The sequence below is a fragment of the Perognathus longimembris genome, chromosome 6 (genome assembly GCF_023159225.1).
Source record: "Perognathus longimembris pacificus isolate PPM17 chromosome 6, ASM2315922v1, whole genome shotgun sequence".
Taxonomy (NCBI): domain Eukaryota; kingdom Metazoa; phylum Chordata; class Mammalia; order Rodentia; family Heteromyidae; genus Perognathus; species Perognathus longimembris.
Window position 1 is genome coordinate 11466575 of NC_063166.1, and position 27969 is coordinate 11494543.

General features: G+C 53.9%; 3 protein-coding genes across 5 annotated transcripts; 1 reads left to right on the forward strand and 2 right to left on the reverse strand.

The window, feature by feature from the left end:
• The first annotated feature begins 2266 nt into the window (after positions 1–2266).
• Positions 2267–4634, forward strand: LOC125352658 (colipase-like). Its single transcript, XM_048347883.1, has 4 exons — positions 2267–2289; positions 2873–2970; positions 3984–4106; positions 4486–4634. Exons 2-4 carry the CDS (start codon positions 2884–2886, stop codon positions 4615–4617), a joined length of 342 nt encoding a protein of 113 aa, XP_048203840.1. The 5' UTR covers positions 2267–2289; positions 2873–2883; the 3' UTR covers positions 4618–4634.
• A 1952-nt stretch (positions 4635–6586) lies between these two features.
• Positions 6587–8638, reverse strand: Clpsl2 (colipase like 2). Its single transcript, XM_048349212.1, has 3 exons — positions 8480–8638; positions 7973–8095; positions 6587–6682 (listed from the first exon to the last, which is right to left on the reverse strand). The coding sequence occupies exons 1-3, from the start codon at positions 8636–8638 to the stop codon at positions 6587–6589; spliced, it is 378 nt and encodes a 125-aa protein (XP_048205169.1).
• A 4764-nt stretch (positions 8639–13402) lies between these two features.
• On the reverse strand, positions 13403–24027 carry Armc12 (armadillo repeat containing 12). Of its 3 annotated transcripts, none has more exons than XM_048347885.1 (6): positions 23699–24027; positions 21965–22110; positions 21668–21802; positions 15956–16129; positions 15790–15861; positions 13403–13760 (listed from the first exon to the last, which is right to left on the reverse strand). In XM_048347885.1, exons 1-6 carry the CDS (start codon positions 23898–23900, stop codon positions 13428–13430), a joined length of 1062 nt encoding a protein of 353 aa, XP_048203842.1. In that variant the 5' UTR covers positions 23901–24027; the 3' UTR covers positions 13403–13427. The 3 variants fall into 3 exon arrangements, with proteins under 3 accessions (XP_048203842.1, XP_048203843.1, XP_048203841.1); XM_048347886.1 differs by having other exon boundaries at positions 23269–23833; XM_048347884.1 differs by having other exon boundaries at positions 23188–23833.
• Positions 24028–27969: the final 3942 nt, after the last annotated feature.

Genomic DNA, 27969 nt, shown 5'->3' on the forward strand with positions numbered 1-27969 from the left:
GTGAGGTGGTGGTGCCGAAAGCACAGAGCTTCTTGCTTGCATGTGGAAGGGCGCGGACCTCTGTGTGTGCCGTGGGAACACTCCAGTCTCTCTCCTGTGGGAAACTGGCTGGGACCAGTTGGGGGACAGGAGTGAGTCCTCCCCACAGCTGCCGCTGGGGTGCTCCTTGGCAGCCTCCGGTCTTGACTTGGGGGATGGTCCCTAACTGGCTTCTCAGTGACTCAGCTCCTGAGGACTTGGGAGCGTGGGGGAGCAGGAGGGACCCAGGTCTGCGGCATCTGTGTCTCTGTCACCCGTTGGGCTTCTCTTGTGTAGTCTGGTTCCCTCTGCTCCATTTCCCAGGACGGTGGGGAGCGGAGGGGGGGCATGCACTGAGCACCCCATGAGCCTAACCCTTCCATGGCGCCTTGCACACTTTGTCTTATTCAAGCCTTATTCTCCCACCTTAGGAAGACGAGGACCCCGAGGCCCCAGGAGCTGGAGACGTTTACACCACGTAGCTAAGGTCATGAAACTAGGACACACTGAGTTTTGAAGCCAGGTTGGCCTGGCCCCAAGCTGTGCCCCAACAATCCTATCTGGGGTCGCAGGGGAGCAGTTTTCTACCTCCTGGCACCAGGGACAGAGAAGCAGGCACAGCAGCAGTGACCCGGACCTTCAAGCAAACCGCTCTGTTTGCACACCTGAGCACACTCAGGCAGCTGTGCCCTTCCCAGCCTCCAGGCACTGGTCTCTCTGCAGACACAAAACCTCCTTATTCCCAGCCAGGACCAATGGCTTTGAGTAGTGCAAGGGTAAAGTCCACGGCACGTGGAGACCTTAACTGAGTGAGTGGAGTGAGTCTTCTCTGAAACAGGGCCTTGATATGTGGCCAGGTCGCCTAGACCCTCCAATTCTCCTTCCTCGGCCTCTGAGCACTGGGATTACAACAGGTCTGTGCCACCATGTCCGGCAGGACTGAGCCCTCCCTCGTGTTAAGTGGGGTAGGAGAGTCAGGGCGAAGATCACTGGGAGAAGCACCCCTGAGTGTGAACTAGCACTGTAGGCAGTCCCCAAGGACAAGGGCAGAGGGTTGTGCACCAGAGTGAGGACACACCCAGCATGGCCTGTTCTGGGGCCTGCACCTGTCTCAGGATCCCCCTAAGGGCAGTAGAAAGGTGGCGGGACAGGAGACCTCACCGGAGCCTCGCACTGCCTGGCCCTGGCTGGGGGCGGAAGGCAGGGTTCAGACAAGGCACGAGAAGCGCCTCGGCCACCCAATGGAAGCAGCCTCCCACCACAGGTGACTCTAAGCTTTGTCCCAGCCGTGGCCCTGTTTCCCAGCCCGGGGCTCAAAGCGGCCGCGCACGGACGGCAGCTTGAGCACTGCGCAGCTGCTCACGTGTAATAGGAAGACATCTGAATAAGCCTGTAATTGTGTTGATATACATAATGTGCATATGCGTGCATATTAAGTGGATCCTTGCAGTTCTTGAAATTATCCTCCGTTGACGGATCAGAAGACAGAGCCAAAACATTCAGATAATTTGATCAGCCAATAACTTGTACTGCTAGAGTCTGCACAGGTTTTCTTTCCTTCCTTCCTTCCTTCCCTTCCTTCCTTCCTTCCTTCCTTCCTTCCTTCCTTCCTTCCTTCCTTCCTTCCTTCCTTCCTTCCCTTCTCTCTGTCTCTATCGCTCTTTTACCATCCCAGGGCTTGAACTCAGGGCCTGGGCACTGTCCCTGAGCTTCTTTTCCTCAAGGCTAGCATGTCTACCACTTGAGCCACAGCGCCACTTCCAGCTTCTCCTGTGTATATGGTACTGAGGAATCAAACCCAGGGCTTCATGCATGCTTGGCAAGCACTCAACCACTAAGCCACATTCCCAGCTCTCTCTCTCCCTCTCCCTCTCTCTCTCTCCCTCTCTCCCTCTCTTTTATTATTATTTTTGTAGTGCTTGGGATTGGGCTGATTGGACCCAGGCGCTGTGCACCGCCAGGCACGTGCTCCGCTTCCGAGCTCCCCCCTCGGCCCCAGAGCTCACACTCTGCACCGTAATCTGGAATTGCTTGTGTGCACAGAAGCAAGTGCGCGTGCACACGGGGCCCTCGGGTGCCTGCCCAGCACCTTATCAGGACCCCCCCTCCCCCAGCAGATAGGCCACACCTGTGCCTCCGCTCAGAGCACGCCCTGGGGGTGAGGGTACAAGGTAAGCCACGTGGACAAAGCCCTTTTTAAGGCACCCCAACATCTCCACTAGCTGTCTTCTGCCATCTGACCTGCCAGCTCTAGCGTCACCAGGGACCGAGGTGGGTCGAGGAGGTCCCCAGAGGGAGGGATCGTCAATTTGGGGTGCTGGATCCTTGACTTTTAGGACAGATCAAGGACGAGACCATGGAAGCGCACCAGGACTGGGGGCAGGCATGCCTGGGGAGAGGCCCGGAGGGCTTGGACATTGGGGTGCCTATTCTGGAAAGGAGGGCTTGGACATTGGGGTGCCTATTCTGGAAAGCAGGCCAGGAGATTGTGGGGTTTTAAGATTTGCTTCCTTTATTCTCAGGATATAGTCATGGGGGGGCAGGGCAAAGGAAGGGAGCTGTGTTCAGCTGTGTCAGGCCACGGTTGAATGAAAGAAAAGAGCAGGGTGGCATGCTCACAGCACTAGACTAACTACTATCTACGACATCATACATTAATTATTGTACAGGAGGAAGGCAACGAAAGGTAAAAGCTTGAAAGAATAGCAACTGTGTCTCGCTCTTCAGATTAGGCACGAGGGAACGTTTTGTGTTGAACAGTAAATGTATTTTGCCCCAATAATGTTTACCTCCCAAGACTCAGCATGACTACAGTGCTTCATTTTTCCAAACACTTTGTCCTAACCCACCTCAGCGCCATCCGCCATGGAGAAGATCCTTGTCCTCCTGCTGATCGCGCTTGCTGTGGTCTGTGCCGCGCCTCCTGAGCCCCGGGGGCTCATCATCAACCTGGTAAGGGGGCCTCCAGCGGGAATGTCTAATTCCAGAGGGGGTTTTCTAAGTTTCATCAGACAGGAGTCTTACAGGGAGATGGTTTTCAACATTCGCACGTTCCTCAAAAGTATATAGGAAGATAGGCATGGTGGCACACACCTGTAATCCCAGCACGTGGAAGGCTGAGACAGTAGGATTGGGAGTTCAAGAGCAGCCTGGGTTACATAGCAAGACTGTCTCAAAAAAAAAAAAAAAAAGCCAGCACTGTGGCTCACGCCTGTCATCCCTGCTACTCAGGAGGCTGAGATCTGAGGATGGCAGTTCAAAGCCAGCTGGGCCAAAAAAAAAAAAAAATCCATGAGACTCTTATCTCCAATTAACTACCCCCAAACTGGAAGTGGAGCCGTGGCTCAAAGTGGTAGAGAGTACTGGCCTTGAGCAGGAAAACCTCAGCGACAGCACCCAGGCTCTGAGTTCAGACCCATGAATAATAATAATTAAAAAAAATAAAAAGGTACAGGGAGTGTGGGAGTGGAGCTATTTGCGTATGGAGACTCTATTTTGGTGCCATCTATGTACCTTTCTTTTTTTTATTTTTGTCAGTCCTGGGGCTTGAACTCAGGGCCTGGGCACTGTCCCTGAGCTCTTTGCTCAAGGCTAGCCACAGCGCCACTTCTGGTTTTTGAATAGTTATTAATTGGAGATAAGCATCTCACAGGGACTTTTCTGCCTGGGCTGGCTTTGAACCGTGATCCTCAGCCCTCAGCCTCCTGAGTAGCTGGGATGACAGGCGTGAGCCACTGGTGCCGGCCTATGTACATTTCAGATGGGACCGCGGAGGCCCAGGAGGGGGGGGACTGGCTAGGGTCACCCAGGGGGTTAGCTGTACTGGAGCCCCGTGGATCTGGTGGGGCACAGAGGGACCCCCAGGGGTTGGACTCCTTCCCACAAGTGTCCTTGAGGGAGAGGCTATCCAAGGTCGCGGGGCGGGGGGGCTGGGAAAGGTCCTGGGATAGCCCCTCTCCCCTCAGGATGAAGGCGAGCTCTGCCTCAACAGCGCCCAGTGCCAGAGCGGCTGCTGTCAACACGACACCATCCTGGGCCTGGCCCGCTGCACGCAGAAGGCCAGGGAGAACAGCGAGTGCTCTCCTAAGGTGGGTACCGGGGCTGGGGGACGGACGTGGGGAAAGAGCCCCACGAGGGGGTGTCCCTGAGGTCTGGGGTGGAGACATTGGGTGTGGACAGCCCTGGCAGCCGGCACCTCAGCTTCCACCCCTAGCCACTGAGCCGGGCGGGGCAGGGTTGCAATCCCCACTTCACAGCTGGGTAAATGGAGGCTCCCGTGGGCAGAGCTAGAAGCAGAAGTAGACTGCCCAGGCCCACAGCGCCCCCTGCAGACGCAGTCGGGAGAAGCGCACCCTGTAGAGGAGCCCGCTGCTGGATCCCTGGCCAGGAGAGAGAGAGGGCAGGTGAACCCCCAGCAGCACCCCCTCTCCACCCCAACCTGAGACTCCACCACCCGCGCATCTGCAGAACATCCAGGGAGTTTACTACCGATGTCCCTGTGAGCGGGGCCTGTCCTGTGAGGGGGACAAGAGCATCATTGGCGCCATTACCAACACCAACTACGGCATCTGCATGGATACCAGACGCTCCCAGGAGTGAGGCCCCCACACGCCCCTGCACCTCTCCCCTCCTCCACTGCCTCCCGGGCTGGCGTCCCCCTCCTCCAGCCCCTCTGGGATCTCATGGGGCTCTCCGCAATTAAAGTCCACCTGCAGCCCTCCCCGCCTCCTGTGCGTTCTTGCTAGCGTGTAAGAGAAAGCCTGTGCCCACCATGGCAGGCATGAGGGGGGGGGGGCCCGAAAGAATTAGAGACTGGGGCAGGGATGAGGGAGGGCGGAGCAGGACAGATTGGAGACCGGGGACAGGGCGGTGAAGCAGGCTTGCCCAGCCCAGGAATAGTTCCAGTTCTGAGACGGCACCAGATCTTTCCAGCCTTTATCCTGTCCTCACTCTCAACGGAGACAACCCCTCCCATGGATAAGGGGGTCCCACCACTAATCATTGCTGTGGGCTTACTTGGTCCTAGCAAATGCACATAGGAATCATGAAAAATAATCATCTTTACACACACACACACACACATACACAACCTGGTACATGTACCTACTTTGAACTACATAATCACACACATATATACATACATGCCCTGGTTGGAATATATGTGTGTGTATGTACACCAACCAATTATATACATATGTATATGTGTGTGTGTGTGTGTGTCTGTGTGTGTGTATGTCAGGAACCAAGGGTTTAGAGATGGGAAGTGCTGGATTTGTGTGGTGGCTGGCGGATCCTCTGTTCTCTTGACCTTCCCGTCACAGTTTCGGCTTAGCAGAAGCTCCTACCACCATCATACCTTCTCACCGTACTGTGAGACAGGAAGTGGAGGAGATGGAGGAAGGAAGGGATAGTGAGATGGGCGATGGAGAAGCAGAGCGGCCCAAAGCCTCCAGGTAGACTTCTCTTCATATCACAGTGGTCGGAACTGGGTCACCTGACCACCTTTAGCTGCAAGGGAGGCTGGAAACCGTAAAGGACTGCGGAATGAGGACCCCTCTCCTGGCGCTGGCCTCGTTGCTGCCCAAAGAACATTGGGGCTCCATTTGCAATGCCGCTGGGGAAGCAGTCACAGTGCCTGCTACATATGTGCTGGTGCGGAACAAGAGAGGCTGTCAGCACCTGACTGGGGTTGGGGTGGTCTCAGGCCTAGAGCAGGGGTGGGAATCCATTCTTGGCATCCAGATTCAGTCCCGGGAAAGAACCCCTGCACTGAATGAATCCCTGCAATCATAGGCTTTTCTGGAGCTTTGGAGTGGGGGAAATAAACAAGCTCCCACTGCACCAGAATGCTAAGTGCTGTATAGCTCAGAGCCTCCCACATCGGTACTGTCCTGACCCCTGACGCCCTCCCGGAGCCTCTGCGCCCCTGGTGGACAGAGAGGAGAATTGCGGGCATTGTCTGCTCCAGGCCACTAGCCTGCCTAGGGAGGAGGGGGGTCTGGTCTTGCTCAGTGGGGGGGGGGGGGGAGGGGGGAATTCTCGCTCAGTGAACAGAAAGAGAGAGCTTGACGTTCTGGCTCCCAGCTTAAAGGAACAGCATGGCAGACAATCCTGGCATGGAGCTGCAGTTTCTCATCCAGAGGAATGAGTTTCTTGCAGCTTCCTAGCACCTTTGCCAGGGGGCAGGTGTGTGTGTGTGTGTGTGTGTGTGTGTGTGTGTGTGTGTGTGTGTGTGTCCAGACTTCTGCACACACTCTCACAGCACTCTGGGGGACTTCTACTCTTCTGATTCAGATACCCCCCACTGGCGGCACCCCGCTGCCCTCCCACCCATGGGTACCCCAACCACTCTAGGTGTGCCCTTCAACCCTGCCTGTCCCAGGCAACTTACCTGACCCAAACTGCTCTCCTGCACACCCGCTCCCACCACTGGTGCCCTTCCTGCAGGCGAGGGTGGGGTGGAGGGCTGAAGCCCCGGAGAAGGGGCCCCTCCCTCAGGAAACGCAGAGTCCAGAGCCAGAAGGGGACTTTAATACGCCACCCAGGAGACACGGCCGCAGCCGCGCGTCTATATCAGATAGCACCGGTGGGGGCACAGCAGGTCCTTGGAGGAGCAGGTCAGGCCCGCGCGGCAGGGGCACATGATGTTCACGGCTCCATTGGTCTGTGGGGAGGGAAGTGGGTACGAGAATCAGGGTCACCAGGGTCAAGGAAAGAAAGGAGCCTCCATTTCCTGTGGGGTGGTAGGCAGGGGCAAGAGCACAAGTACTGGAGAGACAAACTCAAGAGTCGGTGGCTCTATAGCTCATGAGTGTGAGGCTGAGGCAGGTGAGATTTTGTGTGACTCAGTTTCTCCATCTCTTCCATGGGCAAGATAACAGTGAGCAGTCATCCAAGTTGTCAGTGGTGGAATAAGATGGATGACGCTTTCCTAATTAAAACAAAACAAAACACATCCAGGCACCAGTGGCTCACGCCTGTAATCCTAACCACTCAGGAGGCTGAGGTCTGAGGATAGTGGTTCAGAACCAGCTGACGAAGGAAGGTCTTATCTCCAATAAACCACTCAGAAAAAGCCAGAAGTGGCGCTGTGGCTCAAGTGGTAGAGTGCTAGCCTTGAGCAAAAGAAGCTCAAGGGCAGTGCCCAAGCCCTGAGTTCAAGCCCCAGGACTCTCTCTCATACACACACACACACACACACACACACACACACACACACACACACACTTCACATCACATATCCCCTAGCCACCTGGGCTGCAGGGTCAGGTCTGGGAAGGGCCCAGCACCGGCATGTAAGGCCGGGCTTCTCCTCGCTGCAAAGGTTCCCACCCAGGGCCAATGAGCAGGAACAAGACCTTCCCTGCTTGCCTTTCCACCAGCTACCGATGGGCTGTGGACGGCTCTGGCCTCGCTAGCACCATGCAGTCTTCTCCCAAGCCCCATGGTATAACTGAGGGGTCTCTCTTCCTTCCCAACTAGGAAATGAAGGCTGAGGTGGGGTGGGAGGTCACAAAGGCAGGAGGTCGGGGGGAGCCGGGGCCCTAAGCTTGGGGCCCACTCCAACACTGTGGTCCTGGCCCCACACCTCTTAGGAAACGAGGTCACACGTGGAGAGATCTTTTCCTGGCTACCTTGCCTCAGTGATAGTAGGGGAGAAATAATTATTCAGCAAATGTTTGTTGCATGCCCGAGGCTAGGGCTCCCACTATGAGCAGGGACAGGGAAAATCAAAGACATGCGTTCTGCCCAGGGTTCAAACCTAGAACATGGGAAATCCAAGGAGGGAAAGGTGGCTAGGGTATTGCAGGATGAGTAGGAGTTTGCCAGATGGGGAAGGGGGAAGGGGCAAGGCTGCCACGGGGGGGGGGGGGGGAGGAGGACATGAAAGCCCCAGGTTGCATTGCGTCCCCTTCCCCCCACCACTTCCCAACTGGCCCAGGCAGAGCCTCACCTGGGGCAGGCACAAGGTGGCCAGTCTGCCCTTGGCTGCGCAGTAGGCCCCCCCGAAGTCCCAGTCCACCAGGCAGCAGTCACTGTAGCACTCCGAGTGGTGGTAGCACCTGTCCCCGTTTCTCTGTGGGGACAGGCAGCGTCTCAGGCGGGGACAGTCTCCTAGTCACCAGCTTCCGTGGCTACGTGAGAGGATGGCAGGGTTCCTGGCATTGCCAGGCCAGGAGAAGCCGTGAGACTGTCACCTGAGCTCCCGCCCTCCATTGCTCCTGGCCCAAGGAGAACTCAGAGGCGCGAAGGGCTGGGGGACCTCAGTGCTGGCTGCTAAGTACTCCCAGGGTGCGTAGGAAGGGAAAGAAAGGAGGCAGCTGGAAAGATCCGGGCACATGGGGGAGAAACAGCAGGTAGGGAGGGCTGGGGGCTTTTGGGGGGAGGAGCGGTAAGCCTGGTGGGGGGGGCGCCCGGGCCCCTCTGCTGGCCACGGGAGCTCGGGGGTGTGGTGGCTCACCAGTTTCCTCTGGGTGCTCTTTTCCCCGGAGGGCAGCAGGGCTCCCGTGAGGAGCAGGAGGGTGGTGGCCAGGGCTGCAGCCGCCATGGCCGGGGTGGGGGGGGTGGAGTCTAGGGGGCCCCCAAGGGTGCGGCGATAAATCCCTGCGGCCGGCCACATGACCCCGTGCCACTGAGACAGAGCGCACTAATGGTCACACACTGTCCTGCCCACAGCGCCGTCCCAGGACGGCCTCTTCCGGCTGGGGGGGGGAATGAATCTGGGGGGCGGGGAGGGCAGGAGGGGGAGGAGCAGTACAGATGCAACTTCCAAGCCAAAAGACTTTGAACTATAGAACAAAACTCAAAAAAGAGAAAATGCCACAGTGGCTTGGCACCACAATGATCTATTTGCCACCTGTGGAAAATGTGAGTTCCCCCCCACCTTGGCCCCCACTTCTGTCTTATAGCCAGGCCACTGGGAAGTGGGGCTCTGTGGTTCCTAAGGAAGATTCTAGAACACATCACCACTTCCATCCACCAGGTGTGATGCATGACTTGTCCCCTCAAGTAACCACTGGTGAGAATAAGTCATATGACCTCCACTCTCGGCCAGAGCCAGAGGCTGGGGCATTCAAGGGAGCCTTGAGATCGTTCGTGTCTGCCATGTTCTCCCGTGTAGCTCAGCCCCACTTCTCAGAAGAGAAACCTGAAGGCTGGGAGAAAAGCAGTTAAGTCACCTGACATGACTCAAGGCCTTGTAGCCCCTGAAGCCAAACTCCTCCCCCTGGGCTACACTACCCAGGGCCCCCAAAGCATCTGTCCTTACTCCTGATTTACACCCGTATGTGTGTGTGTGTGTGTGTGTGTGTATGTGTGTGTGTAAGATAAATATCAGGAGCCTGGTTCTGATGGCTCACACTTGTAATCCTAGCTACGGAGGAGGCTGAGATCTGAGGACTGCCATTCAAAGTCAGCCTGAGCAGGAAAGTGCGTGAGACTCTTCTCTCCAATGAACAACCAAAAAGCTGGATGTGGCGCTGTGGCTCCAAGTGGCAGAGCACTAGCCTTGAGCAAAAGAGCTAAGGGACAGTGCCCAGGCCCTGAGTTCGAGTTCCAGGACACACACACACACACACACACACACACACACACTCCACTTGATGTGGCTTCTCAGGGGAAAGCTGGTGGCGGTGTTGCTGGTCAGGACAGAGGACTGTAGCTCGTGGACAGGGGTACAAGGTGAGGATGGAGTTACCCGGCTCTGTCCGAGTGGTGTGGGGGCCTCGGAGGCAGGGCGAGGCCGTGTCCTCACGGCAGGGAGTGCCCCGTGCCCCGTTTCCTGCCCCCCCCCACCTGCCCACCCACAGACTCAGCACACACAGTACTGAGCTCATCTCCTCCTAGGTCGGCGTGGCCCTGGCTCGGCAGGAAGTGGCCAGGAAGGACAGGTGGGAGCTGACCACAGCCCCATCCCACACCTGGCTGCTTTTAGTGCCTGGGTGGGGAGGGCCGGAGCCTGTGGTCACAGCTGGCGGCCGGGTGTGCCCCCCACTGCCCTCAAGCACGGCCCACTGGCAGGGTGGACACGCGGCTTCGTGTGGTAATTGAGGCTCGTCCACCCCCCCCTCGGGGAGCCTGAGCCACATGTGTATCCGGTCACTTTAGCAAAAAAGGTTTTCTGTTCCCTTCCAGGAATTCCAGCGCCTGCAGCTGCATGTGAAAAAAAACCTCAGCCCAACTGACTTACTTGAAAAACAGGACACCTAACAGCCACGGCGGGGACCCATGTGAAGTGCGTCGCTCCTGAGATGCGGCCTCCTTTAATCCGGGCACCCACACAGATCACCCTAGGACAGGGTGCGAGGTTTTTATTGGCAGGACCTCATGGAGCAGGGGCGTGTGTGTGTGTGCACATGCGCGTGCACACACACGCACAGGTGCTGGGACTGGGGCTTAAACTTAACCAGGACCTGGCCACTGTCCCTTAGCTTTTCCACTCAAGGCTGGTGCTCTACCACTTGAGCCATAGCTCCACTTCTGGCTTTTTGGTGGTGACTTGGCACCACGTCTCACAGACGTTCCTCTCGGGTCTGGCTTCAAAGCGTGATCCTGAGAACTCGGCCTCCTGGGTAGCTGGGACGGCAGGCGGGAGCCACCACGTCCCGCAAAGACAGGCCCCTCCACGCAGAGAAATGGAGATTTGGCCCCTGCCCCTGTGGAGTGAGCAGATGTCCCCACAGGACTCCCTGGGGACTGTCCCTGGATTCCTGGGACACACCAGGACGGGGATATGCCTGAGCCAGGGGCGGCAAAGAAGGGTCTGGAAACTCGTGTCTCCTGTTCCTCACCCCCACAAAGCCTGAAGAACATTCTATAGAAGGTACTGAAGTTTCCCCACGTGATACGCTTGAAATACTGGTTTGGCGGGGTGTTGATGGCTCACGCCTGTAAATCTTAGCTTCTCAGGAGGCTGAGGAGCCATGGATCATGGTTCAAAGCCAGTCCCGGCAGCAAAGTCCGTGAGATTCTTACCTCCAATTAACCACCCAAAAGTTGGAATTTGGAGCCGTGACTCAAGTGGTAGAACACCAGCCTTGAGTTCTTAAAAAGCTAAGGGGAGGGCTGGGAATGTGGCTTAGCGGTAGAGTGCCTGCCTAGCACGCATGAAGCCCTGGGTTCAGTTCCTCAGCACCACATACACAGAAAAAGCCGGAAGGGGCGCTGTGGCTCAAGTGGCAGAGCGCTAGCCTTGAGCAAAAGAAGCCAGGGACAGTGCTCAGGCTCCAAGCCCCATGATTGGCAAAAATAAAAGCTAAGCGGACAGTGCCCAAGCACTGAGTTCAAGCCTCAGTACACACACACACACACACACACACACACACACACACACACACGCGCGCGCGCGCGAGGATCCACCCACGTCCTTTCACGGCTCTTCCTCCCCTACTCTTCTGAGCCCAGCTGGTTTGTCCGCAGACTCCCAGGCCACATCCTGTTTTGGCATGGAGGTGACGTTGGGCGCCGCAGAGCACAAGTGGCTGCCAGCTCCGGACATTACCGGAATAAAGTCCCACTGGGAACACTTAGGCTACACTACATTTATTTTTAAAATATTGTTCTTCCTTCACTCATAAATTAGTTTTAGCTTCCTGTGACTTTTTTTCTTTACTTTATAAGCATAACTCTTTTTTTTTTGCCAGCCCTGGGGCTTGGACTCAGGGCCTGAGCCACAGCGCCGCTTCTGGCTTTGTGTGTATGTGGTACTGAGGAATCGAACCCAGGGCTTCATGCATGCTAGGCAAGCACTAGGCCAATATTCTCATAGGCCCCTTAAACATAACTCTTTAAACTTCCAAACAGAACATACTGCTGGGCACCACCAGTGGCTCACACCTGTAATCCTAGCGACTCAGAAGGCTGCGATCTGAGAATCCCAGTTTGAAGCCAGGCAGTGAAGTCTGTGGGACTCTTTTTTTTTTGGCCAGTCCTGGGCCTTGGACTCAGGGCCTGAGCACTGTCCCTGGCTTCTTTTTGCTCAAGGCTAGCACTCTACCACTTGAGCCGCAGCACCGCTTCTGGCCGTTTTCTGTATATGTGGTGCTGGGGAATCGAACCCAGGGCCTCATGTATAGGAGGCAAGCACTCTTGCCACTACGCCATATCCCCAGCTCCTGTGGGGATCTTATAAACAACCTAAAAGGCCAAAAATGAAGCTGTGGCTCAAGCAGTAGAGCTCTAGCCTGGAGTGAAAGCAACTTAGGGATAGTGCCCAGGCCCTGAGTTCAAACACCAAGACTGGCACATAGCATCAAACGTCTATCGGTACAAGTCTTTATGTCATTAATCTGTAAGGATTGTTTTTCTCGGCTTAATTTGTGTGTGGGTGTGGGTGTAGGCACACACACTAGTACTGGGGCTTGAACTCAGAGCCTCCTGGTCTCCCTTGCCTTTTTCCTAACTTCTAGGGGTCCCATCTTTGAGTAATGCATGCAGGACACAGCACATCATGTTAAGTCATATTACTACCCCATAATTCTCCCAACAATCACATGAGACATGCAGTATTCTTCTATTCATTCCCAGATGAAGAGACTGGAGTTAAACTGGGGCTAATGGCTTCCCAAAGCCCCATAGCTAGTCAGTGAGAGAGCTGAGATTCCAATACAGCATGTGATCCTGGAGGTTCATTCTTACTTAATATGCCTGTGATTCTCTGTCCTCCATGCTCTGTCACCAAGTTCCTCCCTGGGCACATGGTGAGACTTGTCTCCCCTCATCACGTGGGCCAGGGAAATATGAACGCAAGGACTAGAAGCATCGTTCCTGGGGGAGTATTGGAAAGTAGGTGATGATTGCCCATCCTGACTAAATCCAGTGCTATCCACCGTCTCCGGGGGAACGTCTTTGCCTTCCATCCCTAAGCTTGTTGTACTAGTCAACCAAAATGAAATACCTGAGGTAGTATGAAGAAAAGAGGTTTATTCATGTGACAATTTGGGATGTTCAGAGTCCAACATGAGGCCACGACCATTAGTTCAACATCTATTGAAGGCCTAAAGTGGACCATGTCACCAGGCAGGAGCTCAGTGGGCAGAAACATCACATCCACACACAGGAAGTCAGGAAGGAACTGGGGTCCCAGCGGTTCTAAGGCCACGCCTCCAATGCCCCGAGGCCCTCCCCCTAGGCCCCACCTCTTAAAGCTTCACAAGATCTCCCCCAAGACCCACCTTTTCTGATCTGTCACCCTACAGACTAAACCCCAACACTTCGTTCAAATCCTAACCACAGCCCCTGCCTTCTTCTCCCATCTCCATGAAAACATAGGCTCCCCACGACAGATGGAAAAGTAGCGAGGAAAAGAAGGGAGTCAGGGGCCAGGTTGCATGACCTATCTACCCAGCCCTGAAAGGCCAACAAGTCTTGGAGCATCTCTCCCATACTCATTTATTGGCTTCTCTTTAATTCTATTCCCCAGTTCTAAAGTAGGAATGGCTAGGTTGGCAGGAAGAGCGCCGGGATACCAAGTCCTGGGGACACTGCAGGCTGACAATGACCTTGCAGGCCTGGATCTGAACCTCCTCCTCAGGGTGGATGACCAGGGCCAGCAACCGATCTGCCAGGCGTGACTCGTCCCCAAACAAGGCTTCGTGGAGGGACTGTTCGTTGTAGTGCCACTTCACAGCGCGGTAGTGCGGTATGTTCTGGCCCTCACTCAGCCGCTCTGCAAACACCAGTATCTCGAAAAGCAGACATCCTGGTTGTGTGGACTGGAACAGGTTCAGGAAATTGGAGTGTACCTACCATGTGCGAGCAGAAGGGGGAACACACATGAAATCGCTGGCAAGTTCTCACATTCCTACTCTTCTGTACGCCGATTGTCCAGGCTTATCAGTGTACACAGGTTTTCATTTCCATTATCGTTTGTTTAATTATATTGTGTTTATAAAAGACAAGAGATATGATCATAATATGGATTCCGGAGCCAGGCAACGATGGCTTACACCTATGAATACCAGAGACTCCAGAGGCCGAGATCTGAGAATCTGGCTTTGGAGTCAATCTGGACAGAAAAATTCAAGAGAGGGGCTGGGGATATGGCCTAGCGGCAAGAGTGCTTGCCTCGTATACACGAGGCCCTGGATTCAATTCCCCAGCACCACATATACAGGAAATGGCCAGAAGTGGCACTGTGGCTCAAGTGGCAGAGTGCTAGCCTTGAGCAAAAGGAAGCCAGGGACAGTGCTCAGGCCCTGAGTCCTAGCCCCAGGACTGGCCAAAAAAAAAAAAGAAAAATTCAAGAGACTCCCATCTCCAATTAACTAGCAAAAAACTAGAAGTCAAGGTGTGGCTCTCATGGTAGAGTACCAGTCATAATGGGAAAAAGCTGAGCAAGAGCCCAAGGCCCAGAGTTAAGAGGCAGTACAGGTATAAAATAACAACAACAATGATAATGATAAGATGGTTTCTGGAAAGGTAAAGCTGTAACTCAAATAGTAACTTTGGGCAAAATAGCCAAGGGAGAGTGCCCAGCCCTGTGTTCAAGCTCCAGGACTAACACAAAGAATATGTAAAATAATAGGGATTCTTGGAAAATTGTTGAAATCAATACTAAGGTTTAGCATCTGGTTAATTTTTATACACATTTTATATATGATTGAGAGGCATTTGCATTTAATACCTGTACTGTTTTAGGCTTTTTGTTGGTGGTGGTGGTTATGGGGATTGAAATCAGGGCCTGGGCACTGTCCCTGAGTTCTTTGGTCAAGGTTTTCACTCTACTACTTTGAGCCATAGCACCACTTCCAGTTTTCTGGTGGTTAATTGGAGATAAGAGTCTCATAGAGGGGCTGGGAATATGGTCTAGGGGTAAAGTGTTTGCCTCATATACATGAAGCCCTAGGTTCAATTCATCAGCACCACATATATAGAAAGTGGCCAGAAGTAGGTCTGTGGCTCAAGTGGCAGAGTGCTAGCCTTGAGCAAAAAGAAGTCAGGGACAGTGCTCAGGCCCTGAGTTCAAGCCCCAGAACTGGCAAAAAAAAAAAAAAAAGAGTTTCACAAACATTCCTTCTCAGGCTGGCTGGCTTTGAATTGTGATCCTCAGATCTCAGCCTCCCGAGTAGCTAAGATTACAGGCGTGAGTCACCAGTGCCCAGCTTTAGGGTATCTAATAATAGTAAGTTCAAGTTTATTTGTGCCATACAAGTCTACCTTTACTAGCTTGCTTCCTTCTTTCCTTCTTTCCTTCCTTCCTTCCTTTCTTGCTTGCTTCCTTCCTTTCTTGCTTGCTTCCTTCCTTCCCTCTCTCCGTCTCTCTGTCCCTCCCTCCTTCCTTTTCTTCTTTTTTTTTTCTTTTCCTTCTTTCTTCCTTCCTTTTCTTTTCCCCCCCAGTCCTGGGGCTTAAACTCAAGGCCTGGGCGCTGTCCCTGCGCCTACGTGCTCCAGGCTAGCACTCTACCACTTGAGCCATGGCACCACTTCTGACTTCTTTTAGTGGTTTATTGGAGATAAGAGTCCCACAGGGACTTTTCTGCCCAAGCTGGCTTCAAACCGGGATCCTCAGATCACAACCTCCTGAGTAGCTGGGATTATAGGGGTGATCCACTGGTACCTAGCTTTAATTTCTGTTTTGTTTCCTGTGTTTCTAACTCTCAGAATTCAGAAAACTCCTCAAAGGAGAATGCCCTTCCAACAAAATGGCCTTTCATTCTACTGGGGGAACCGCAGCTCTTCAGTGCATCTATTAAAGGAATAGGATAATTCATCAGGACGAAGTCTGCCTAGAGATACACTTACATGGGTTGTTAGCCCGGTTTCAATTCTCACCTGGCAATTGAGAATGTCATAGAGAAGGTCATTCTTCTGTGCTAGGTAACTCAGTAGCCGCAGGGCTTGCACCTGAAGAAAGAATAGAGCAGGGGGTGAGCCTAGCACTCGCCTCTGCCCTTCCCTGGGGGCGCTGGGGCTGGCCAGCAGTGAGGACGCCGGGTACCTGTGCCAGGATGTAGTCGGACTGCATGATCTCCATCAGGGCGGGCATCACCCGGCGCAGCTGGGGGTGCACGTAGTCAGGCAGCGGAAGGTTGTTGAGGAGCCTGAGGCCTGCGACGTGCAGATCCGTGTCCCAGATGGTGGAGATCAGCTCGAGCACCTTGATGGAATGCTCCTGAGGTGGGAGACACAAGAAAGACTCTTGTTGGGTTGGGTTGGGTTTGGTTGTGGGGCTTGAACTCAGGGCCTGGGCGATGTCACTGAGGGTTTTTTTTCCACTCAAGGCGTAGCACTTTACCACTCTGAGCCACAGCACCATTTCCGGTTTTCTGGTGGTTCACTAGAGATAAAGAGCTTCACAGACTTTCCTGCCTGGGCTGGCTTGGAACCACGATCCTCGGATCTCAGACTCCGGAGTAGCTAGGATGACAGGTGTGAGCCACTGGCACCCGGTTTAGGCTCTGTTTTCCACCACTATCCAGCCTCCCCTCCTCCGCTCCTCGCCCAGGGGCGCCAAACCACACACACAATTCTCCTTACTTCATCTCCTGACGGTTGATGTAGGTGGGAATTCACCCCCACTCACCCCACCCCGTCTCCCCGGGAAATTCTTTCTGTGCTTAGCTTCTGTTTCAGTCTCTTTGGGGCTAGTTCTTTTGCCCATCCTCCTCTTTATCCCCCTTAGTGAGGTCGTGCAGACTGGCAGAATTAAACGCTGCCCATTCATTGCGGGTCTCCAAGTTCACATCTCCAATTAGGACCCTCCCCAGCCCAAACCTTATTCACCGTCTCTGCTATTGGTGGCACCTTCCCTCCCAGAGAGTAAACAGCATACTCCACCATTCTTAATGCCCTGTCTCACACACCTCTTGTGCTATCCTTTAGAAACTCCCGTGGGCTCTCCCTTCAAAATCCATCCAAAAGCAAGCGTGTGCACACACACACACACACGCAGGAAATTAGTTCACTTGTATAAATTGGTTTATTGCTACAGTATGTGTGCCTTATTGTCATTTTATCACACTTATACCACTGCTGTCCAAGATGTTTCCCGCTGGGAATGTGGCTTAGTGGTAGAGTGCTTGCCTAGCATGTATGAAGCCCTGGGTTCGATACCTTAGCACCACATAAACAGAAAAAGCCAGAAATAGCACTATGGCTCAAGTGGTAGACATGCTAGCCCTGAGCAAAAGCAGCTCAGGGACAGTGCCCAGGCCCTGAGTTCAAGCCTCAGGACTAGCAATGGCCAATGCACTCCATTAGGCTCAACTAATTTGTCTAGGTGGGTTTGGATAATATTTTCCCCAGGCTGGCCTTGAACTACCATCTTCCCAATCTCCACCTCCTGTAGCTGGGATTACAGGCATGTGCCACAATATTAAGTCCTTCTATATGACCTTTAGAATATATATATACATACATACACACACACACACACACACACATATATATATCAATGTACTGTCCTCAAGATCCATCCAATTTATGTTTCAATGTTTCATTCCTTTTTATTGTTGAGTAGTATTCCACGATATTGACATACCACAGTTTGTTTAACCATCCTCCTATTGGCTGCAAGCAGCTGGGGATTAGTTCAAATAAGTCCACAAAGGGCAAATGTGTGTGGGTTTTTGTGCAGTTATGTTTATTTCTTTAGGATGAAATCCTGGAAATGGGTTGGTAAATGCGCAGTTAGCATTCTTCACAACCGCCAGGCTGTTTTCCAGGGTGGCTGATGTTTCATTTCATAATCCTACCCACAATGTAGGAAAGATTGCTTCTCAGCATCTTCCCCAATACTTGGCATTTTCATGACTTTTTATTTTAGCCCTCTTAATCAGTGTATATATGAGTATCTCAACATGGATTTTTTTTTTTATTGCCCTCATGGCTGGGATGTTCAACTTCTTACCACATGCTGAGTTGTAATTCATGTATTCTCGTCAGTGTCACCTCTCTTCAGGGCTCCTGCCCATTTGCTAATTAGGTTGCTGTTTTTTGTTTTTTTCTTTAATACTGACTTTTGAGCGCTCTCTGGATAATCTTGGTGAGTCCTTTGTGAATAGGCAGTTTGTAAATATTTTCTTCCCGTCTTCCTTTTGCCTTCTTATCTTTTTAACGAGGCCTTTCATGGAGCAAACATTTTCAATTTTAGTGAGGTCCAACATAATGGATTTTTTTTGGCAGTACTAGAATTCTGAACTCAGGGCCTTCTACTTGCTAGGAAAATGTGTTGCCACTTGAGCCACGCTCTATTTTTCACTTAGTATGTATGTATGACTTATTGGGCCTGGGTGCTATCCCTGAGCTTTTTTGTTTTGTTGGTTGTGGGGCTTGAACTCAGGGCCTTGACACCATCCCTGAGCTCTTTTGCTCAGGGTTACCACTTTGAGCCACAGTGCCACTTCCAGTTTTTGAGTGGTTTATTGGAGCTAAGAGTCTCAGGAAGACTTTCCTGCCCAGGCTGGCTTTAGTCCAATCCTCAGATCTCAGCCTCCTGAGTAGCTAGGCTCATAGGCGTGAGGCACGGTGCCCAGCTCCCTGAGCTTTTTCTTTTTCCTCAAGGCCAGCGTTCTACTATTTGAACCACAGCCTCACTTCTGGTCTTTTGATGGTTAATTAGAGATAAAAGTCTCATGGACTTTCTAGCCTAGGCTGGCTTCAAACCACGATCTTCAGATCTCAGCCTCCTGAGGAGCTAGGATTTCAGGTGTGAGTCACTGGCGTCGGCTGCTTCGGTTATTTTCCAGATTAAAGTCTCATACCTTTACCCAGGCTGACGACCTTGGATTATGATCTTCTTACCTCAGTCTCCTATATTGCTGGGATTACAGGCATGTACTCCCACCACCACTCCTGTCTTATTCTTTGAGTTAAGGGCTCACATTTTTTGCTGTCCTAGAACTTTGATCCTCTCATCCTTTCCTCCCTCGTGGCTGGAATTACTGTGAGCCACCATGTCTGGCTTCAACTTCAAGTTGGTTTCCTTTACCACCCAGCCTTCCTTATCCTTGGACTTGATTCATCTGCACTGCACCGCCAGTGTGACAAGTACCTATGTTCCTTGACTGTGGCTCCCCTGACTCGCCCCATACAGGGACCAGCGCCACGAAGACACAGATCTTTCCTGCTGTGTTTTACCACCTCATCTCCAGCATACACCACAGCATCTCAGCACAAAGGAAGGACTCCACATACACATGTGAATTGAATAGAGGATCCTGGGTTCCGAAACGCCAGAGGCTCCGAGGAAGGGGTATGACCAAAGACAGGAAGGCTCAAGAACCCAGGAAGGAGATCCGAGAGTGCCGGCAGCATCCCTATTAGGACTCCTGCTTCCTGCCCACCCCACTGAAGGCCAAGAGCTGAAGGACCTGGGCAACCCTTAGCAAGGCTGGGTGGGGCCTAAGACAGAGCCAGGAGCAGGTGCAAAGGTCAGGGAGTGCGAGAGGGAGAAGTGAGGTAGAAATGCTGCTGTCTGGCACGGAGGGCCCGGCCAGACACCTGCACACTGTATGCCTGACATAGGCATGGGGCAAACTCCATTTTGGATGTGCTGAGGTAAGACGACCTCTAGTGTTCATTAGCAGCTGGCGGAGGGAGGCAGTGTGAGCGCCCCCTGGCTGCGGGGACCAGGAGAACACATCTAATGGAAACAGGATGCTCCGAGGAACGGGACGACTTGGGCCACCTCCATGAGACTTTGCTGGGGGACATGTGAGAAGCAGAGCTCCCCTGCTAAGTGGACCCCTGTAGGAGTAAGACCCCAAATCACTGCTTTTATATATGCACGTGACCCCACTGGCTGGAGCACCACGGAGGATGGAGTAAGAGACCCAGACACTTGGTTTATTGGTTGAGACAAGGCTTAGATGGGTAGCTCAGGCTGGCCTTGGCCTTGAGATTCTCCTGCCTCGGCCTTCTGAGTGCTAGGGTTACAGCTAGGCACCCCTACATCTTTGCTGAGACTGGCCCACCTCCACGCACACAAAAAGCTGGGTACAGGAAGTTCCGGCGTGTGTAATTCTCAAATACTGATGGAAGTGTTACAGGAATGTTGTTGTGGGACCAACCAGGGTGGCAGCCCTAAGAAAAGTGGGGTACACCATGACCAAGCCCTTCTGATCCACCACACAGCCTGGAAGGACGAATCATTTAATGTTGGAGCAGGGAGGACCCATGTTAAATATGCCCTGGGGAATATGCAAATGAGTCCTGACAAATATGCAAATGCACACACAGGGTCACTTTTTACAAAGACTACTGAGAAAAGGGTGGAAGTGAGGGGCGGGGTGGGGGCGGGGTGGGGGCGGGGAGTCCTGCCAGTGGCCATGGTCCATTTCTCAGCCTTGGGTTGGAACTGCAGGTTTTGTTTTTATTGATATTCTACTTTACACCTACAAACTTCATGAGTTTTACAGGGTTGTTTTGAATTGGGGAGAGACCGTTAGTTGGGAAGAGGTGTTTTAGGATCTTGATGTGTGTGTATGTGTGTGTGTGTGTGTGTGTGTGTGTGTGTGCGCGCGCACCAGTCCTGGGGCTTGAACCCAAGGTCTGGGCAAGTCCCTGAGCTTTCTTGCTCAAGACTGGCCCTTCACCACTTGGAATACAGCTCCACTTCCAGCTTTTTTTTTGGCGGTTAATTGTAGATGAAAGTCTCACAAACTTTCCTTGCCCGGGCTGTCTTTGAACCACCATACCACATCTGCCTTCAAAGTAGCTAGGATTACAGGCATGAGCCTGTACTTTGGATGGCGTGCATTTAGGTAAGATGAGGCTGCTCACCGCAAAGACCACACCACGAATAGAGGCCAGGAATTTCCAGCCCTGCCCCACCCCTACCTCCTGAGAGAGGAGGGGAAGGGAGAGGGCTGGAGATTGAATTTTTTTGCCAATGGCCAAAGACTTAATGACCCTCCAGAAATACTCATAACCAACAAGGTTCAGTGTTTCTAGATGGCTGAGCTCAGGGAGGTACTGGTGGTAGGGAGATGTTTGCACAGCATCTTAAATCTCTTTTTTTCTTTCTTTTGCAATTCCAAGGACTGAATTCAAAACCTTGCATACACTAGGCAAGCACTCTATCATTTACGTGGTGAGACAGGAGGCTTGCTAACTTGGCCATAGCTGGTCTGGAACTTGTGATCCTCCAGGCCTCCATCCCCTGAGTAGCTGGAATTATAGGCGGTCACTACTATGCCCAGCCAGAGTTGTTACCCTTTATAACAAATAATAAACTGGTAAACTAAAGGCTTTCTTAAGTTTGATGAGTCACTTCAGCAAATTATGAAGCCTAAAACAGGAAATTAGGGGAACTCCAGCTTTAGAGATAGTTGGTCAGAAGTTATACTTCACCCACTGGGTGTGAAATGAAGGGGTCTTGCAGGACTGAGCCCCTAATTTGCAGGTCTGTGTGAACATTGTGTGTCAGCACCCAACTGTATCCCGACTAATATATCCAGCTGGTATTAGAAAACTGTTTGGTGTCTAACAACCTGAAGGGGGCTTCCTGCCTTGTTCAATTTCACCCCCACATTCAGAGGCCTTCACAGCTTGTGGGGAAGCTGACTACATCCCCCTTTTATTTCTGGGCTACAAACTCAACCATCAAAGAAACTTCCAGGAACACGAGCATTTGTCCTATGCAAATTAAAGTACCCAAAGACCAACGCTATCGTGAGTGTACTGCCCCGCTACTTGCCCCTGGGCTCACCTGAATTTTGAGCCTGAATTTCCTGATGCCAGAGAAAGCTTTCAGTGCATTCAGAGCTTGGATCTTGACGTTGTTGTCCTTTTCATCCAGCATGTCGCCCACCAACATGATGTCATCCGTGGAACAAGCACAGGCCTGGGGTGTGGGGGGAGGTGGAAGAGGCAGGAGGAGTCAGAGTCCGCAGGAGCCTTAGGCGGGGCCCCTCCTGCCACCAGCCAGAAAGGTTGGGAAGCCGTGTGCCCAGTCCCGGGGCAGGGATGAGGCCCAGCCGGGCTGGGCTGGCCTCCCTGGGCTCACCTCAGCCTCCAGCAAGTACACGCAGCGGGTAATGCTGTGCAGAATCATGCTCTTGGCGTAGTCATCCTGCTTACACTCCAAAGAGTTGAGGAGTCTCCGGAGCTCCCCCGAGTCCCGCCCATGGCGCTCTCGCTCGATGGCCAGGCCTAGACAGCCACCCAACCCAGTTCAGGCTGTGGACTCAGAAATAAGGCAAGTAGGGGGTTGGGAAGTAGGAGAAGAGGAACCTGGGGGACGAAGCTGCCTTGCTCATTCTAAAGAGAAATGTGTGTGTGTGTGCACGCGCGTGCACGTGTGCCAGTACCGGGGCTTGAACTCAGGGCCTTGCCCTCTTGCTTAGCTTTTTTTTGTTCAAGTTGATGCTCTATCACGTGAACGCTAACTCTACTTTCAACTTTTGTTTTTGTTTTATTTTGCCAGTCCTGGGGCTTGGACTCAGAGTCTGAGCACTGTCCCTGGCTTCTTTTCGCTCAAGGCTAGCACTCTGCCACTTGAGCCACAGCACCACTTCCGGTCTTTTCTATATATGTGGTGCTGAGGAATCGAACCCAGGGCTTCATGTATATGAGGCAAGCACTCTACCACTAAGCCATATTCCCAGCCCCTACTTTCAACTTTTTACTGGTTTGTCGGAGTTAAAAGCCTTTCAGATTTGACAGCCTGGGCTGGCTTTGAACCAGGAGCCTCAGATCTCAGCCTCTGGAGTAGCTCGGATATAGGCAGGAGCCACCAGGACTCGGCAAGAGAAGCCTTTTTGCAGCTTGCAGGATTGCCATGTACAGCCGTATCATGGCATACATCTGCCCATTTACTACCTGTAAATGGGGGAGGGGGGCATATGGCAATAACTAGTGTTTTCTTGTGCGCTCAGTATATGGCAAAGAGACCCTCAGATGGCCACAAAGGGTCTCATTGCATAAACATCACATGGGCTAGAAGAGGCGTGGTACCCATGTCCACAACTGCCCCTTTCCTTAAAGTCTCCGGTTCCTAGAGAAGACACGGAGCCAAGAGCTACAAAGCAGGAGCCAGGCGAGTTCTCAAGACTGGAGTCCTGGGGGCCAGGATTCAGAGACCTGCCCTTGGAGGGCTGGAGAGCTACCGTAGTAAGGTCCCAGGGACCCCAAACTAGCTTCTGTCACCCTTGGGCCTAACTTAGGGTGCTGCAGGGTAAGCCTGAGAATGATGGAGAGAGAAAGGAGAGAGGAACTTGAAGGAGTCACCTTTGGGCTTTCCCCCAGGGGAGGCCTCAGAAGCAGGTACCTCCTGGGGCAGAGCCCTCTTCCCAGAGGGCAGACACTCACGGGCGATGCAGATGGGTGAGTTGGTACAGAGGGGCGGTTGACATTGTATACCAGCCCTGATGGCCTTGTAGAGCAGGTACAGGGCCCCAGCGCCCGTGGCCAGGCCCACTATACTTTTGCGGAAGTTCAGCTGCTGCAGGCACTGGGGGAGGCTCCTGTTCATGTCTTCAGCCCTGCCTCGTGCCAAGGTGGGAGCCGGGCCCCCGGCCTACCGGGGAGGGCCTTCCGGAACCAGAACTCTGGTAAAGGCTAGGAACCGGGTGTTAGAATCGGAACTTGGAGAGACAATGGGATGAAGGGTGGTAGTCAGGAAATGCGGCCATGGGGACACAGGTTCAGTCTTGTGGGCTGCAGAGGAAGCTGGAGTCAAGGGTATAAAAAGGCTTGGTGGTAGAGGCTCGCCTAGGCTCTGCCAGGCCCTGGGTTCTACCTCCAACAGGTTTTTCCAAAGTGTCACTAGAGGACCAAACAGGTAGTGTCTGAACAGCCCTTTCTTCCAGGAGGGGGCAGCAGAGGCCACCGCTGGGCTGGGCCTCTGCCCGGAGGGAAGGTGGGGTATGCCCATTGGACGGCTTGCTGGGTTTTGCTGGTCTTTTCATCTTCCATCTCTTCACCTTGGGGCGCTTCTTCATGCAGGACTCCCTCACTCCATCTGACAATGGAAAGTTCTGCAGACTCAGGCCCAAATCTATTTTTTCCCCGCTTCTGCAGGAAGTGATGAGTTAGGAGAAGCCCCACTGTCTTTCCACGTCCAGCATCCTGCACGTAGTAGGTTCTGTCATTTATTGTGTGTGCGGGTACTGGGGCTTGAACTCAAAGCCTAGGCACTGGCTCTAGGCTAGCACGCTACCACTCGAGCCACAGTTCTACTTCTGGGTTGTTTTTGTTTGGAGGGTCATGGGGCTTGAACTCAGGGCCTGGGCAGTTCCTGAGCTCTTTTGCTTAAGGCTAGTGCTCTACCACTTCAAGCTCATCTCCACTTTCGGTTTTCTGGAGATAAAGAGTCTCCGGGACTTTTTTTTTGCCTAGGCTGGCTTCAAACCGCAATCCTCACATCTGTCTCTTGAGTAGGCAGGATTACAGGGGTGAGCCACGGCCCCAGCTGCCCTTCATTCTTTGAGGTGTTGGGATAGAGCCTGGAGAAAGGAGAAGCTTCCTCGCCCGGGACTACTTCCATGTTTCTATCTGCAGGGGTTCGGATTTTCCATGCACACCTATAACCTAAGCTACATAGGAAGCGCAGGTAGGGGGAGAATGGTTCAAGGCCCATTCAGAAAAATGCACTAGATCTTATCTGAAAAATGAAAGCAAAAATGTTGGAGGGCATGGCTCACATGGCAAACATCTGCCTAGCAAGCATAAGGCCCTGAGTTCAAGCCCCTGTACCACCAAAAACTAAATAAAATTTCAGACAAGTCTGTAGCTAGAGTGGGGACTATATCTGGCTTGAGACTACTCTGGGGTCACAAAATGCCACCAGTGCAGCCCGGGAGCCATCTTTGGGAACAGTGAGGCCTGTGCCTAGAATGGAGCAGGTGAGACCAACCTCCCCACTCCCTTTGGTGCAAACTAGGGAGGTGACAGGTCCCAGGCAGGGCCAGGCCCAGAGCCAAGCACGGCTGCCACAGGACAGGGCTCCACCAGCCTGGCCGTGGGCCCCGCTGGGGGAGCTGCAACCAGAGGCTCGGGTCCCAGGCTGTCCCAGGGTAGGAAGGAAACAGAAGCACAGTGTTGCCTCCGATGCTGCGCCTGCCCCTCCCAATGGATGCCGTCACACCCTAAGCTTGCAGGCAGGAAGCAGGACCCAGGCCTGCCGACCACCCTTCCCCGCTTCCCTTCCATCCTTAAGGGTCATTCCTAGAACTCTGTCTAGCCCTAAGGTGGGTGACTCCATGGCTCCTTGTACCCATCAGGGTCCCCTGGAGGTCTCCCCACAGATGTGAAACCACCCATCACTTCTCGGGAACACAGGGCAGAAGAAGCTGTCTTAAGGTACCTCCCTGGTACCATCAAGGTACCACCCCGGGCTGCCGTGGTAGTGTGGTAGATCTGACACTAGATCCCTTAGGGGCCCTGGCTCTAGGCTTATCTGAAGTGAGACCTGGAGTTCCTGCTCTCTCCATCCTACAGCAAACCCCTCACCTCCTAAGCAAATACTCCCTAGTTGATATTGTTGTTAAGACTTCCATAGAAGACTGTGCATGGTAGTATACACCTGTAATCCCGGCTACTCAGGAGGCATAGGCAGGAGGACTGGGGTCTGAGGACAACCCTTGGGGCAAACCCTCAAAAACCCTACCTAAAAAAAAAAAAAGCAAAACTGGGCTGGAGGCATGGCTCAGTGGTAGAGGGGCCCCTAGCAAGTGTGAGGCCAAGTTCAAACCACATTAACAGCCTCCCCTACCCCCCAAATAAAAGAATCTTGCAGACAGTTCTTTCTTGGCAGTAACTTGATCCCCGCCAGCTAAACCCTAAAGTGCATGTCCTCAAAACATTTTCATGTCCAAAACACAATTAAAAAAAAAAAAAAAGGAATGTCTCTGTCAAAGTAAAGACCAGGACTCCTTTAGTGGAAATGTTGCTGTTTCTAGAGATGAAGTATCACTGTGTTGCCAAGGCTAGTCTTCAAATCCTTGGCTCAAGTGAGCCTCTCATTTCAGCCTCCCAAGGTGGGGAGGACTACAGGTGTGAGCTACTGGGCCAAGCAAGAGTGACTGTTTTGATTGGGATGATGATGTTCTTATTTTGAGATCATCGATCGTGGGTGTGTTTTGAATGTTCTTAGGAAACATTTATTAAAAGCTGCAATTCTTTCTGGGAACTTGGCTTTTATTTTCCTGTGTTGTTTTTCTGTCAAATCCAGAAATCTGAAACTACGGTCAGAGTCTGAGAGCCAATATACACAGACAGACCCATCTGCAAGTCCCTTACCTAGCTAGCTCCACCAAGGCAAGGACCTGACCACCATCTGTGCTCAAACCACTGTGCCAATACCACCTGTGCCAGCTTCTTCCCTCCAGGCGGATGTGGTCCTCCAGTTTCGTTTGGATTCATTTAGCTGGGTGCTGGCCACACAGCCAGGGTTCACAACCAGTTCGGACCACTTAGCTCTGATCTTTGTGCCTCATTTTCCCCAGCTGTAAAATGGGACTAGACCTACTCTTTCCTGGCGTTGTTTGTGAGGGCTCAGCCCTTGAATCGGTGCCCAGCACACAGAGTTCAAAGAATGTTGATTAGGGAGTTGGTTCTGCCAGGGCAACCTGGTATGGGAAAGCAGGAGCACAAACCGCAAGCCTAATGTACACCCCCACACACACACACCCCTTTTGGAAGGCCTCACAAATCCCTAAGGCAGGAGCAGCATCCCCCAGCCTTAAAAAGTCCCAACCACCTGTGAAACCCCAAGCCCGCTTACCTACTCCTTCTCTCCCAGCTGAAATGAGCGGCCCACTTCAGCCTGGTTATCGGTGGGCCCTGCTTTCAGAGCCCCAGCGCCCGAGGCTCAAAAGCTACAGTGAAATCTGATGGACTCCACACTCTCCAAGATCTTTGGAGCCTAACTCCGGGTTCCAATCCCCACCGCTGTAGGGATTGGACAAATCCCAGGATCTTGGTACCTAGGTGCCCCTGGAAGCTTGGCCGCTCGCGCGACACCCCCACCCCGCGTCCACGAGTGAAAGGCTGGGGAGGGGGGGAGACACCTGCCCCCCAGCCTAGCGCTTACCCAGGGCCCAGCAACCAGTCCGGGGGCCCACGGGTAGCTGTCACCCCAGCGAAGGCGAAGAGACCAAGAGAAACCGGGCCAGAGCACTGGAGGGTGGGGTACAGAGGCAAGACGGGGGGGGGGGGGAGAAGGGGGGGCGGACGGAGGCCACGCTTCCCTGCCCGTCCCCACATACATCCGGCACCTCCTCCCCCGTCGGGCCCTCCCCTCCCAGAACCCCCCCTTTGCCCCTCCCCGCCCTCCCTCCCCCGGCTCCCCCTTGCCCTTCCCCGCCCCCTCCCTACGAATCGGGCGGCCCTCCCCTCCCGGAGACCCTCTTTGCCCCTCGCCGCCGGGGCCTCCCCCCCACCCCGCCGGGGCCTCCCCCCTTGCCCCTCCCCGCCGGGGCCTCCCCCCTTGCCCCTCCCCGCCGGGGCCTCCCCCCCACCCCGCCGGGGCCTCCCCCCTTGCCCCTCCCCGCCGGGGCCTACCCCCCCCGCCCTCCCTCCCCGGACCCCCCTTGCCCTTCCCCACCCCCGCCCTACGCATCGGGCGGCCCTCCCCCTCCCGGCCCCCCCCTTGCCCCTCCCCGCCGGGGCCTCCTCCCCAGCCCTCCCCGCGCATCCGGCGGCCCTCCCCTCCCGGGCCCCCCCCCTTGCCCCTCCCCGCGCATCCGGCGGGCCTCCTCCGGGCCTCGGGCCCTCCCCTCCCGGGCCCCCTCGCCCCCCCCCCCCGCATCCGGCGGCGGGCACAGGATGTTCTTTCGCTCCCGTCCTTCCCCCCCCCCCCCCGCCCCCGCTCTCACTTTCTCTCCGCTCCCCTCCTCCACTCCGCCGCGCCCCGCGCCGGCACCTTGCTTAACTCCTCCTCTCCCGCGCTCGGCAGCGAGGCCCGGGGGCCCCGCCTCCCCGCCCGCCTCCCGGATCCCGCGGGGCGCAGGCGGGGATGAAGTGGAGAAGGCCCCCCCCCCCGAGCCCCCTCCTCTGCGGCCAGGACGC

What these genes read in the sequence shown, in the direction of transcription:
- LOC125352658 (XM_048347883.1), top strand. Translation starts at nt 2,884, where the DNA reads ATGGAGAAGATCCTTGTCCTCCTGCTGATCGCGCTTGCTGTGGTCTGT. An exon ending in GGGGGCTCATCATCAACCTG is followed by an intron (nt 2,971 to 3,983) that starts GTAAGGGGGCCT and finishes CTCTCCCCTCAG; the next exon opens with GATGAAGGCGAGCTCTGCCT. An exon ending in ACAGCGAGTGCTCTCCTAAG is followed by an intron (nt 4,107 to 4,485) that starts GTGGGTACCGGG and finishes GCGCATCTGCAG; the next exon opens with AACATCCAGGGAGTTTACTA.
- Clpsl2 (XM_048349212.1), bottom strand. Translation starts at nt 8,638, where the DNA reads ATGTGGCCGGCCGCAGGGATTTATCGCCGCACCCTTGGGGGCCCCCTA. An exon ending in AGAGCACCCAGAGGAAACTG is followed by an intron (nt 8,096 to 8,479) that starts GTGAGCCACCAC and finishes CTGTCCCCACAG; the next exon opens with AGAAACGGGGACAGGTGCTA. An exon ending in CCACCTTGTGCCTGCCCCAG is followed by an intron (nt 6,683 to 7,972) that starts GTGAGGCTCTGC and finishes CCCTCCCCACAG; the next exon opens with ACCAATGGAGCCGTGAACAT.
- Armc12 (XM_048347884.1), bottom strand. Translation starts at nt 23,431, where the DNA reads ATGAACAGGAGCCTCCCCCAGTGCCTGCAGCAGCTGAACTTCCGCAAA. An exon ending in CCCTGGGGGAAAGCCCAAAG is followed by an intron (nt 22,111 to 23,187) that starts GTGACTCCTTCA and finishes GTGGCTGTCTAG; the next exon opens with GCCTGGCCATCGAGCGAGAG. An exon ending in ATGACATTCTCAATTGCCAG is followed by an intron (nt 13,761 to 15,789) that starts GTGAGAATTGAA and finishes CGCACATGGTAG; the next exon opens with GTACACTCCAATTTCCTGAA.